The following is a 12,419-nucleotide window of genomic DNA, read 5'->3' as shown; positions in this document are numbered from 1 at the left end:
CATTAGTTTTTATATCAAAAAGTATGACAATAGTGTAGGTGGTATAAAAAATGGTAACAACAAACAGAAGCATCTGTAAAGCCTAATAAGGCAGGTGGGCAAGAAGTCCAGCCCAACATTTGGAAAGCTGCTCAGTGACATGATGACATCCAATTATTGCGTTACGGTGTTTCACAATCAGACCTTGGGCAATAAGCTACGGGAAAAAAAGTAGTAGAGAAGATACACATGTGAAGTTAAAACGAAGTAAAAGCCTTAAAGCCTTAGTTCTATGTTGCATCATTTCTAATCCTGTTTGTAATTTAAAACATTTTTCCACAAGGTCTTTGGTTGCACCTCTCTTGGGCAAGACGACAGTGTTTCAGATGAAGGGGAAAAAAAAGACCCATCGTATCTTTTCAGCACAGTATGTAATTACTGACTGCTATAGATGTACTGCTAATTAAGAAAGAATGTACTAAGGTGTTGCAGCAGTTAGAGTGAAAATAAAAAGCACAACTCAGATTTTTTCGTGTGCTTTTAACCAGAACAGACCAAGTTGCAAACCAAGGTGCTGATGAGCCCTGCGCAGTAGTCGCTGCCTATTCTAGGCTCTAAAAGTACAATTTATGACAGATAGATTTCTGCCTAGTTTCAAAATGCGAACTTCAAATACTTTGGTGAGGTAAAAGGAGACAGTAAACGTTTTTTGAAGCATATGGTTTAGATCTTGTTTTATAATAAGGCTAAAACAAAGGAACTGAATTTTGGCTTGGTTTATTCAAACAGCTATAAATCTCTGGGAGTTGAATGTGTTTATGCACACGTTCTGAATTGCTGCAGTGAAGCTTCCATTAAGGTTGAAATTAATGGTCGACATGATTTGAAAATGTACAGCACATACAGTTGCCATTATAGAATAAGAACTGACAAACCTACGCACAATCTCTGTAGGGTTGTGGTTGGAGTCTGTAGGAAGCTTCTGTCTGTAGGGGGGTGGTTAGTAGATCGAGAGAGGTCCTCCTTCCCCTCTACTCCGCCCTGGTGAGACCACATCTGGAATATTGTGTCCATGAAGAAAAGAGAATAACATATTTATGCATAAAACTTGTCTTAAGCAATGTAGTTTCTAAAATTATATGGGTCCAAGACATTCATGGAATATTGTGTCCAGTTCTGGGCCCCTCAGTTCAAGAAGGACAGGGAACTGCTGGAGAGGGTCCAGCGTAGGGCAACCAAGATGATTAAGGGGGTGGAGAACCTCCCTTATGAAGAAAGGCTGAGGGAGCTGGGTCTCTTTAGTTTGGAGAAGAGGAGACTAAGGGGGGACCTTATTAATGTTTATAAATATATGAAGGGTGAGTGCCATGAGGATGGAGCCAGGCTCTTCTCGGTGGCAAACAATGATAGGACAAGGGGTAATGGGATCAAGCTGGAACACAAGAAGTTCCACTTGAATTTGAGAAGAAACTTCTTCTCAGTAAGGGTGCCAGAGCACTGGAACAGGCTGCCCAGGGGGGTTGTGGAGTCTCCTTCTCTGGAGACATTCAAAACCCGCCTGGACATGTTCCTGTGCGACCTCACCTAGGTGTTCCTGCTCCAGCAGGGGGATTGGACTAGATGATCTTCTGAGGTCCCTTCCAATCCCAAACATACTGTGATACTGAGTCACTTTATAGTAGTTTTATAAGGCAGCATAAGAACAAATATTAGGTTGGTGCAAAAGTAACTGCAGTTTTTGCATTGTCAAAATTTGCCATTTGATATTGGAATACATTCTTAAATAAATGTGGTTATGTTGTGTATCATTTTAATGTGCTTTTCTTGCCTCTTTTTGCTACTGACTTATTACTTGCTGTTTATTTTATATTTATTTTAGACTATGGAAATTATGTTAGAGAAAAAGCAAATTAAAGCAGTGTTCTTATTTGGGTTCAAAATGGGCTGTAAAGCAGCAGAGACAACTCACAACAACAACGCATTTGGCCCAGGAGCTGCTAACGAACATGCAGTGCGCTGGAGGTTCGAGAAGTTCCGCAAAGGAGACTAGAGCCTTGAAGAAGAGAAGCGTAGTAGCCAGACGTCGGAAGTTGACAACAACCAATTGAGAGCAACGATCGAAGCTGATCCTCTTACAACTACACAGAAGCTGCCGAAGAACTCAGCCTTGACCGTTCTACAGTCGTTCAGCACTTGAAGCCAATTGGAAAGGTGAAAAAAAATTGATAAGCTGACAAAATTTTAAAAAATCGTCTTTTTGAAGTGTCATCTTATTCTATGCAACAACAATGAACCATTTCTCATTTGGATTGTGACATGCAACACAAAGTGGATTTTGTACGACAACCGTCAATGGCGAGCTCAGTGGTTGAACCAAGAAGAACCTCCAAAGCACTTCCCAAAGCCAAACTTGCACCAAAAAAAGGTCACGGTCACTGTTTGGTGGTCTGCTGCCAGTCTGATCCTCTACAGCTTTCTGAATCCCAGCAAAACCATTACATCTGAGAAATCTGCTCAGCAAATCGATGAGATGCACCAAGAACTTCAACACCTGCAGCTGGCATTGGTCAACAGAAAGAGCCCAGTTCTTCTCCACAACAACACTGAACTGCACATCGCACAACTAATGCTTCCAAAGTTGAACAAATTGGGCTATGAAGGTTTGCCTCATTTGCCGTATTCACATTCTCACCAAACAACTACCACTTCTTCAAGCATCTCAACAACTTTTTGCAGGGAAAACGCTTCCACAACCAGCAGGATGCAGAAGATGCTTTTCAAGAGTTTGTTGAATCCTGAAGCACAGATTTTTACACTACAGGAATAAACAAACTTATTTCTCGTTGGCAAAAATGTATTGACTGTAACGGTTCCTATTTTGATTAATAAAGATGTGTTTGAGCCTAGTTATAAGGTTTTAAAATTCATGGTCCAAAACCACAATTACTTTTGCACCAACCTAATAGAAACATTGGTTGCCAGTTGGTGTTCTGAGGTTGGAGCATGTAGGTAGTCAAGAGCATTAGTGAGAAAGGGCAGCCAGGGTTTGGGAACGATCCTTGGCAGTTTTTCCGATGTGTACTCGTTAGTGGTTGAGCTCTTCCTTGAAGCATGAATGTCTTGGACCCATATAATTTTAGAAACTACATTGCTTAAGACAAGTTTTATGCATAAATATGTTATTCCCTTTTCTTCATGGAAATAAATGGTCTTCCCTTTGCAGCAGTTTGCTTCTGTTGTGTTGTGAGCAGGGAAAAAAAGTTATTAACTACATACTATAGAGAAAACATTAAGGAATTTTGAGGTCAACACAATTGGCTTCTTAACACTTAACCATGTCCTTCAGAGAAGAAGTCTGAACGTGCATGTTCTCTGCTGAGGGACTTGGTAAAAGAATCATATTTGAAGAATGTTGTGAAGGGCTCGTGTCACTGTCCCTCCCCTGGGCAGCATCGCCTGGTGCAGTTCACTCCCAGAGCATCGCTGCAGAGTGTGGCAGTGCTTCTTCAGGGCCTCTGCATCTCTCGAAGAAACAGGAATGCCAGTGAAAATCAGGAGTTGGTTCTGCAGGGGAGACAGGCAGTGGCTTCATTTATAGCTGTGCAAAGCTCATGCAGAGTTCTGTGTACCTTCAGGGAAGGGTCGTGTCTTGCTCTGAAGTGGAAAGATCTTGGTTTTTGGATAGCTTTCAGTGGGCTTTTAATACAAATTTTGGTGTTGCTGTATGCAAGGGAGACAAGGAGAAGTGTTACTTGCCAGGGGTAGATGCCTCTTCTTCAGCCCCTGCGCTGACACAGAAAGGCTGTGATGTGGTGCTAACCCCAGCTTGGGAAGCGGGACAGGAGCAGGGTCAGGTCATGCAAACCGAGTTTTGCTGACCAGAGAAGATCTGGCATCGCCAGTGGGAATATTCAGAATTGCAAACTCACTGCTGTTCTGTAGGACTAACCACCCTGGCTCTGTGCACTCGAGCACAGTTACTGCAGTCTCCAGTTGTGTAACTGGAAACTGAATTTGGCACCACATGTTTCCAGCGATAAGACAAAAATGCCTCTCTGGATGAGCATTTTATTGCTAACTTTTTTCCAGTGAGTCAGCTTTTTTAAGGAAGAAAAAAAGTTTCTTTGAATTTAATGCTTGTTAAATTGTTCTGTTTTAACAAGAATAACAGATATAGGTTAACCAGAATATCTGCCATATTGGAGTAATTGTGTTTTAGCTTGGAATTTGGAGGCACCAAAGTAGGCCTGGGATTCAGCTCCATGTTCATTGGGTTGTTCTGAATATAAAGGGCATCCTTTTTATTGCTCCAGAAAGTATAACCTCTCCTGTAATGCGAGGAACTTACCTCATCATGGGTAGTCTAGGACATTGTACAGGCCTCTAAGATGCCTGCGTTTGGACAACTAAGAGGTTCTCATGTTACGAACAGTTGTGAGAAGATAATATTGTGAGTAATTTAAAATTATATGTGTCTGTTTCTTAATGACTGTATGTGGGACATGTTCTAGCTGGCAGCTCTATATACCAGGAAGACTACAAGTGGCTGCCTGCTGACAGATCCTGTGCAATGCTTTAGCAGACTTCAGGTTTTAAACACAACGTCTCTGTCAAATTGTTTCTTTTCTGTATTTTCAAGTTGTCATTGTGATAGCTTGGACAGAGCATGTTAGAAGACCAGTATCCTGACTCTGTTTTGTAGCTGGGGGAAAAGCTAATACAGACCACAGAGGACCAGTGGGATGTGTTCTGTGTTGGACTGGATGATCTCCAGAGGTGCCTTCCAACACCAACCACTCTGTGATTCTGGAGAACTGCTACATGATGAATCAGCCACAGCTTTCCTCTTGACCTTTGTGCAATCTTTGTGTAGAAAATGTTGCTGTCATTCATCCTCAAGGTGACACAGGTATGGACCACAGTGGCAAGATCCTCATTCAAGAGGAGAAGGAAATAGCTGAAGGTGAACTGTTTTTTTTTTCTGGTATGAGCAATCTGAGTAAGAACAGTGGTGAAGCCAACAATATGCCAACACAGTGGATTGTCCTGATAAGCAGAGGGAGTTACATTTGAAAGTCGTATCTACCCCGGGCAAACACATATGCTTTCTGCTATTGTTCCATAACGTGTTTCAGTGTCCAGGCTGTGATGTATTGGTGGTCTAACTGCAGCTATGTTGAAGCTGAAAAATTGACAGATTTGTCTAGCATGAGTTTATCAACTCTGAAAACAGGATTACAGCTGCTGTTTCAAATGAAGTGTCTTCATCTTATGCCGTGTACAGACATTAGCTTGTGTAAATTGTGTGGTAATGTCGCTGTTATGTTCTATAATCATAGAACACCTACCTATATTGATTTTGCTTGAGCTTGCACACAGATGCAGGGAGGCAGTCTGGCACTGTCCTACTGAGATTTGGCACTGACCGTCAGCTTTCAGTCCCTTTTCCGTGAATGAGAACAAGAGTCAAATGTGCACGATGTCAGCTAATCCTGTAGCCCATCACTCCTCTGCTGTTCCTATGAGTGTGATGCATAAAAACCGTTACAGGTGTCAGTCTCAGTAAAGAGCTCACTAGGGCTCCCTGGGATTTGACGGGGAACGTGAGAGAAGGAATACGATGCCAGCTGAGGACTTCTAGATAATGGGAAACAGCTCCTGGGTAATATTTGGAAGGCCTTACTTTGATCAGCCAGCATCAGTGCACATGCTTCACCTCTGTTTGCAGTTAAACAATGGTCTTCCATCAGTGCAACAAGTTGGGTCTTCATGCCTACACTAGAAATTCTCCAACACAGCAACTAGCAGGTACTGGTGGATCTGGCTCAGCCTTGCTATAGCCTTCCCCAGAACGAGGGAGGCAAGTGATTATGGTGAAGAGTTGATCTCTGTCATCTCTCTAAAACTACCTGAAAGGAGGTTGTAGCATGGAGGGTGTTGGTCTCTTTACCCAAGTAACAAGTGACAGGGCAAGAGGAAATGGCCTCAAGTTGTGCAAGGGAGGTTTCAGTCGGATATTAGGAAAAAATTATTCACAGAAAGGGTTGTCAGGTATTGGAACAGGCTGCCCAGGGAAGTGGTTGAGTCACCATCCCCTGAGAGGTTTAAAAGATGTATAGATGAGGTTCTTATGGATATGGTTTAGTGGTGGATTTGGCAGTGCCAGGTTAACGGTTGGACTCGGTGTTCTTAAAGGTCTTTTCCAACCAAAACAATTCTATGATCTCTTAAGTGAAGGCTTGACTGTATCTCAGGTTTGAGCACGGTGAGGAAAATGCCCTTCCTGAGGGAGGTGTTCATCAGAAATAGGCTGATGTGATCTCAGGGGGCTTCTACAAGAAACTGTAATTTAGCTTGCAACAGGGTGTGTTTCTCAGAACACATGTAGAATAGCAACAACTTCTATCACAGCAAAGACTTTGGTTATAACCAAACATTTTGCTTTTATTTTCTTGTAGCTGAGAAGACCTTTTCTTAAGCCCATTTCTGATTTAATTTCTGTGGTAGGTAGGAAGAATGCTGCTTACGGCAGAAGAGACTTCAGAGTCACCTAGACAGATTCATTTTGTCTCTGCACAATGAGAAGCTTGTCCACAGAAGCTCTCTCTACCTGTCTTTGGCACTGTCAAAAGAGGTGGGGTTTCTGCAGGTCTCTGTTAGTAGCAAAGTTTGTGAGATTTAATTTGTGTGAGTGTGCAGTTCTGAAAAATTCTGGAAGGGAGACTGCAGGATCGCGTGAGTTAGCAAGAAGGACAGCAGACTTGAGAATTGAGTCCTTTGTATCCTCACCATATAAGAGATTCTCTTGTCCAGGCAAAGAGTTAGACAAGAACAGGCAAATTCTGCCTCTCCTTTGGAGGAGGAGGCTGTGTTCAGACCGGGCACGAAGGCATCAAGTGCCACGGGTATCCCTGCTTAGCACCGCCCGTCTGCATGGTTTGTGCTGCAGAAGCAGCAGTGGTGATGACGGGGATAATGCTGGGGTGCAACACTGACCAGATTGTTGAGGGTTCTGCAGATCATGTACACGAGCAGAGCTGTGCAACAGTTTGCAGAGACAGCAGAGCTCCTGAGTCGCGTTTGGCTGATGCTTCCTACAGTCACTTGGGAGATTTGCCTCTAGACTCCGGCATCTGAAGTGGTTCTAACAAACACACCGCACCCCTCTGCCTCCTTCCTTCTGCCTTGCATGACTCAGTGAGTTTTTTGCAACCACTTAGTTGAACAAATGGGAAAAGTCCCTGGAAGTTTGCCCGTTTATCTCAAGGCCATCATTTCCCCTGTAGCTGCAGGTTGAACAATGTGTATGTTGGAGTGGGAATTCTCCTCTGTTACCTATTTCTATGTATTTTGTAATATCGTCCTGTTTCATTTTCTTACTTTGCTGTGAAATATTTTGTTTACCTTGGCTTGTAGCTTCTGTATTTTTTGGTATCTTCTCCCTTTCTCCAGTTCATAAATTTCCCATAAATTGCCATGAATACACTTGATTTTCCTGCCTGTCACGTAGTGTTTGCTTTATCACTAGTTACCTCTCTATGAGTTAATATTGCACAATTCTAGACTGTTAACAGTACCAGTGGCACAAGAACTAGATGATCATTTTCTGACAAGCTAAAATGACTTCAGAATTTTTGTCGTTTTTTTCCTCAGTTGTAACCAGATTCTTTTATGGCAGCATTTCCCTTTCATCGCTGTTGCTTAATGTCCTTATTCTTTTGTAACCTCAGCAGCAACTTTTCAAGTAAGTAAACTAAGTTTGTACTTTAGAGTAGGAAGGGTATTAGCAAATTGATAGTGAAATTCAGAAGCATAGCAAAAGACACAGTTCAAAGCACCTAAAATAATGTAACCCAGTGTTTAGAGATCATCTAGTGTGTATTTTTTTTCTGTAAAACAGATGAAATTATTAAAGCTGTATTTTTTTCAATGATATTCAAGGCAAATAGTTTGAGCAGATAGATTTTTAGTTTGTAAACAGTTGCAGTTTTTTGTAGCCTTACCAATTAAGGCCACCAGTAGGACAACTAGCTACATGTATTTATGGTGCTGAGCACTACTTAATCCTGTGCTTGTACAGACATCTGCTGCTTGCTTTCCCTCTAGCAAGTCTACGCTGTGTGTGCGTGTGTACATGTTCTATATGCATTTACATATATTTGTATCATATATGATAGGTGTTTTTACTGCTGGAGAAGATAGAGCATCTGGAGTAAACTGTTAGTAACAGTATAACGTACAGATACAGGAATTGCTTTCAGGAGAAGTAAAATGGCTTAATATCAATATGCAGGTAATAATGTCAGTGTGTTGAAACAAAACGCTCTGGTTCAGTTGTCTCAGAGCTGCTGCTCCTAGTGCTTTGCAGAATACCCCCTGCACTGATAACACCCAGTTCGCACTTTGTGAGTTTGTCCTTTAGAGCCATTTAACAGCTAGAAGCTTTTATTTTTACTGTTTTGTTTTAAAATAAAACAACTAAGGAACATGAAAGTAGCTTCAGAGTAATACTTGGACGGCATACCAGCACAGGCTAGCAGCTTCAGCTGCCGCTTTCAAAACTGCAAATATTGAGTTGATCTTAATCCTTCGGGCTCAAGTAAGTTTCTCTGTGGATTACGGAGCTGGCTTGGTTTCTACTCGGATACTTTTAATGCTTTTTCTGAAGGCAGGTGTCAGTTGTCTTTCCTTCTTAGCTGTTGCGCTTGCATTGTTGGTCTCCATAGACTTTCCTGGGTTGGGGTGTATCTGTGTGACTTTTTGATTTTACTGCAAGTTTGGTTAAGTGTAGGTAGTTTCATATATATATATATATATATATTTTTTTTTTTTTTATATATATATTTAAACCAAAAAAAAGGCGCTAGTGGGTGTCCTCATACTCTTACTACTTTTGACGCAGACATTTGTGTTTTTTTTTTTTTCTATCAAGGTCCCTGGGTAAGCAAAATAGTCAGCAGTGATAACCCTTAGCAGACTTGGTGTGAGTCTTGGTGCTGCATTCTGAGCCTTGCACTTCAGTTGCTGTTATTTGCTGTGCAGCACCAAGTTGAAAAGAAAGAAGCAATAGCTCTAGCTGGTGCTTCACCTCCAGCCAGTCACCATTTCCATTAGCTTCTTATTCCTTGGGTGGTCTCCAGTTGTGTGAAACAGGAACTCAAGATTAATTCTGGTGTCAGTCGCATCAAATTTTCTGTCCTGGTTATGATGGTTATTTTATGATGAGAACTGTATGGGTTCCTCATGGGCAAAGATTTGGATTTGTTTTGCTACAGCAGCATTCCTGGGTGCAACCTTCCTCTCCTTTCTTGTGAAGAAGAGATGCAAATTTTGTTCCTTGTATTGCCAAGCCACACTGGAGGTGGGAACAAAATTGCCTGCAGCAGGGATTGGCAGCTGGAAGATGCTCAGGGACACACTCTGAACCTGATACCAGCTGAACCTGATACCAGAGCTGCTCTTGCTGGAACAATCTGTGGAGCTCTGCTGGAGGCCTTTCCCAGAGGACTGAGCTGAGAGGGACCTGGGAAATCCTCTACAAGTGTTCATTCACTTGTCTCTGCTGCAGCACTGGGGAAGGGGGGTGCAGCTCCCTGTACAGTTGGAATACTGCCAGCAGCAGCATCTGCACACACATTGCCTTGTAGCTTCAGCATCACATCAGTCCTGCTCTGGTGAGCTTTTTGCTGTAACTGTTGAAGCCAGAACATGGCTTTCCATCTGATTTAAACTGATGTTTTGGGAGCAAATTCTGTCCCGTTGCTTTACCAGAAGGAGTGTACAAGCCTGGCAGGCAGAGAGCTGTGTTCTGGGAGTCTGAAAAGGTCCCGACCAGACTCACTGTACAGTGCAGATACTTTTGCATATAGTTAAACATATATATAGATGTCAGGAGAATTGAGGCCTGACTTAGAAATCATTTATGCTTGTGACTTAAGAATTACTTAAGGTACCTTGTGAAATTGATGGCAGGCATGTAGTGGGTTATGCTTCTTATGTGGGTTGAGGAGGTCTTAGATGTGACTCCCAGGTTTTCTGATGAATTACTGAATGTCTCAAAGGCAGGCTGTTCAGTTTGGCAATGGCAGTATTGTTCGTGCGGGGGACCTTTACTCTGGGAACTGTGTTGCTGAATTTTGAGGATCAGGTTTAGTTCTTGTTTCACTGCTACCTCTTTTGGAACCATTAGGTAAACAAAATGTTTATGATGCCAAGTGATTTTTCAATAGTAAATCTGTAATTATTTTTCAAAACTCAACGTGGAAGAGTTCTGACCTTACAATATTTTCTAATCTTAATAGGACTTTACAGACTCCAACCCAAGTTCCGGTGGTTGTTTCTCCTGGAAACCAGCAGCTGCACACTGTAACACTCCAGACGGTGCCTCTTACTACAGTGATAGCCAGCACAGACCCAGCCTCAGCAACAACGCCCCAAAAATTCATTTTACAAGCCATTCCTACTTCACAACCCATGACGGTTCTTAAAGAAAACGTCATGCTGCAGTCTCAGAAGCCAGTCTCGCCTCCTTCCTCGATTGTGCTGAGCCCAGCACAAGTGCAGCAGGTGCTCACCAGTAGCGTGCAGACAGTTTGCAATGGAACAGCCAACATGGCTTCATCTCCATCCTTCAGTGCCACCACCCCTGTGGTGACATTTTCACCTAGCAGCTCGCAGGTGGTAGCTCACCCATCGGCCACGGTGATCACTTCAGTTATTAAAGCACCAGAGACGAAACAGGTTGGCGTGCAAGGAGCAGTAAAAGAAGACGACAGTGACAAATTAGATGAGACGGAGCAGCTGGAGCAGAGATTCCAGCAGCAACCCTTTGTGATGGTAGTGTCCAGTTCAAATGGTTTCCCATCTAACGTGCAAGTGAAGCAAGAAGATGAGCCATTGGAACCCAATTCATATTAATAAAGAGTTTTTTAAAAAGACCCTGTGGATGATTATTTTCATAAATGTGATGGGACCTTTTCAGTTCTGTATATATGATTTGATTCTGAAGCAAGATGTTGCAAAGCTACATAATTTCTGCAGTTAATTGTTAGAATTCATGCTTTAGAATGGATTTTGATTTTCTGTTAATTGCTAAATGTTATCATATAAATAAAATTATATGTTACTCATGTTTCAAAATACAGGCGTGAAGGAACATGCTTTTTATGCTATTAAGACTTTCTCCTGAGGTTGTTGGCCAAAGTTTCAAACTCATTTCTTACTGTATCTTTTCAGTCTTTTGCCAATTTACATTGCAGTAATGTAATTATAACCTTTTCTGTTTAATCCGTACGTGTATCAATTAACTTTTGAAGCAACAGTTACTTTTAGTGGGACATTTTCATTCCATGTGTATGAATTTTTATGATCAAGTATGGGTTTCATACTGGTGAATTATACCAGTTTTAGACTTTGATAGCCAGGTATCCTTTTGCATTTTTTGCAGCACAAGCTCTTGTGTGTGCAAAATGGAATATACACTCCTATTGAGAGTACACAAAACATTTATTCCAGTAATGGACAATGCTATGTCTATATTTTATATGAAAACTTCGGATATATTTAATTATAGAAGCTAACAGCATCACTACAGGTGCAAACTTTTCATGCCATTTTGCAACTATGAAACTTAACAATCTTGCTTTCTACTTCAGATTATTTTTTAAGGGGGGGGAGGGAAATGAAATATATACAATTTATGCAGATATTTGGAGATTAATACTGCTAAGAGTTCTTTTTTTGATTGTAAATAATGTACATTCAATGTCTTGAGGAAGTTTTTTCAGCTAATTTGTTTCCATACAAATTTTTGATAGATGCAAATAAGATCATTATGTTTAGAGTTATATGTATTCGTATTACAGAGTGAATTTGTATTTAAAGACAAATTTTTAAATGATGGAGCCCTCTGAACCTTGGGTCCTTGTCTTTTGTATTTTTAATTGGTTTATTATGAAAATAAATCAAGTGGAAAAACATTTTTCTCTATTTACTCTGAAACGTTTTTATATTATTATAATGTTTTGTCGATCATCATAAATAACCAAAATACACTGAGAAACAGAACAATGTGATTCATCATTGTGGGTCTGTGGTAGGACATGAGCAATTCATGGATCACTTAGGAACAGATTCAAATGCACCCAATGTGCTGTGGTTATCCTTTGAAACAGCAATACTGTAGGGTTTTGTAGCTCAATTGAAAGTTGAGATAAGTCCAAGAATGGGACTTAAACTCCTTTTCTGTCACTTCCCAACATGTTCAGACAAACCACCCAAAACTTTCAATGTAATTCTGAGGTGCCATTCATCGCAAAGGTCTTTGTAGCTTGTATAACACAATGGTTGGCCCAAACTGCAAGAGCTGCAAAACCTCTGATGTCGCAATGTTTCAACAGAAAGTGGATTAAAAATAAATATGATGCCTGGTAAGATCAGTG

At 41.3% G+C, this 12,419-nt stretch overlaps 1 protein-coding gene across 6 annotated transcripts in view; it reads left to right on the top strand.

The window, feature by feature from the left end:
- ELF1 (E74 like ETS transcription factor 1) overlaps positions 1-11,957 on the top strand; it is a 91,293-nt gene extending 79,336 nt beyond the window's left edge. For 4 of the 6 annotated variants that reach the window (XM_082053799.1, XM_082053800.1, XM_082053797.1 and 1 more), the window contains exons 9-10: positions 323-406; positions 10,281-11,957. In XM_082053799.1, coding sequence (XP_081909925.1) covers positions 323-406; positions 10,281-10,896 — 700 coding nt within the window. In that variant the 3' untranslated portion in view covers positions 10,897-11,957. The remainder of the gene's footprint in view (positions 1-322; positions 407-10,280) is intronic. The other 2 variants (XM_082053802.1, XM_082053801.1) reach the window with 1 other exon arrangement.
- Positions 11,958-12,419: the final 462 nt, after the last annotated feature.

The sequence above is a fragment of the Streptopelia decaocto genome (assembly GCF_964273445.1).
Source record: "Streptopelia decaocto genome assembly, chromosome: 1".
Lineage (NCBI taxonomy): Eukaryota > Metazoa > Chordata > Aves > Columbiformes > Columbidae > Streptopelia > Streptopelia decaocto.
Note: the sequence above shows the minus strand (reverse complement) of the source record. Positions and strands in the feature narration are given on the sequence as shown.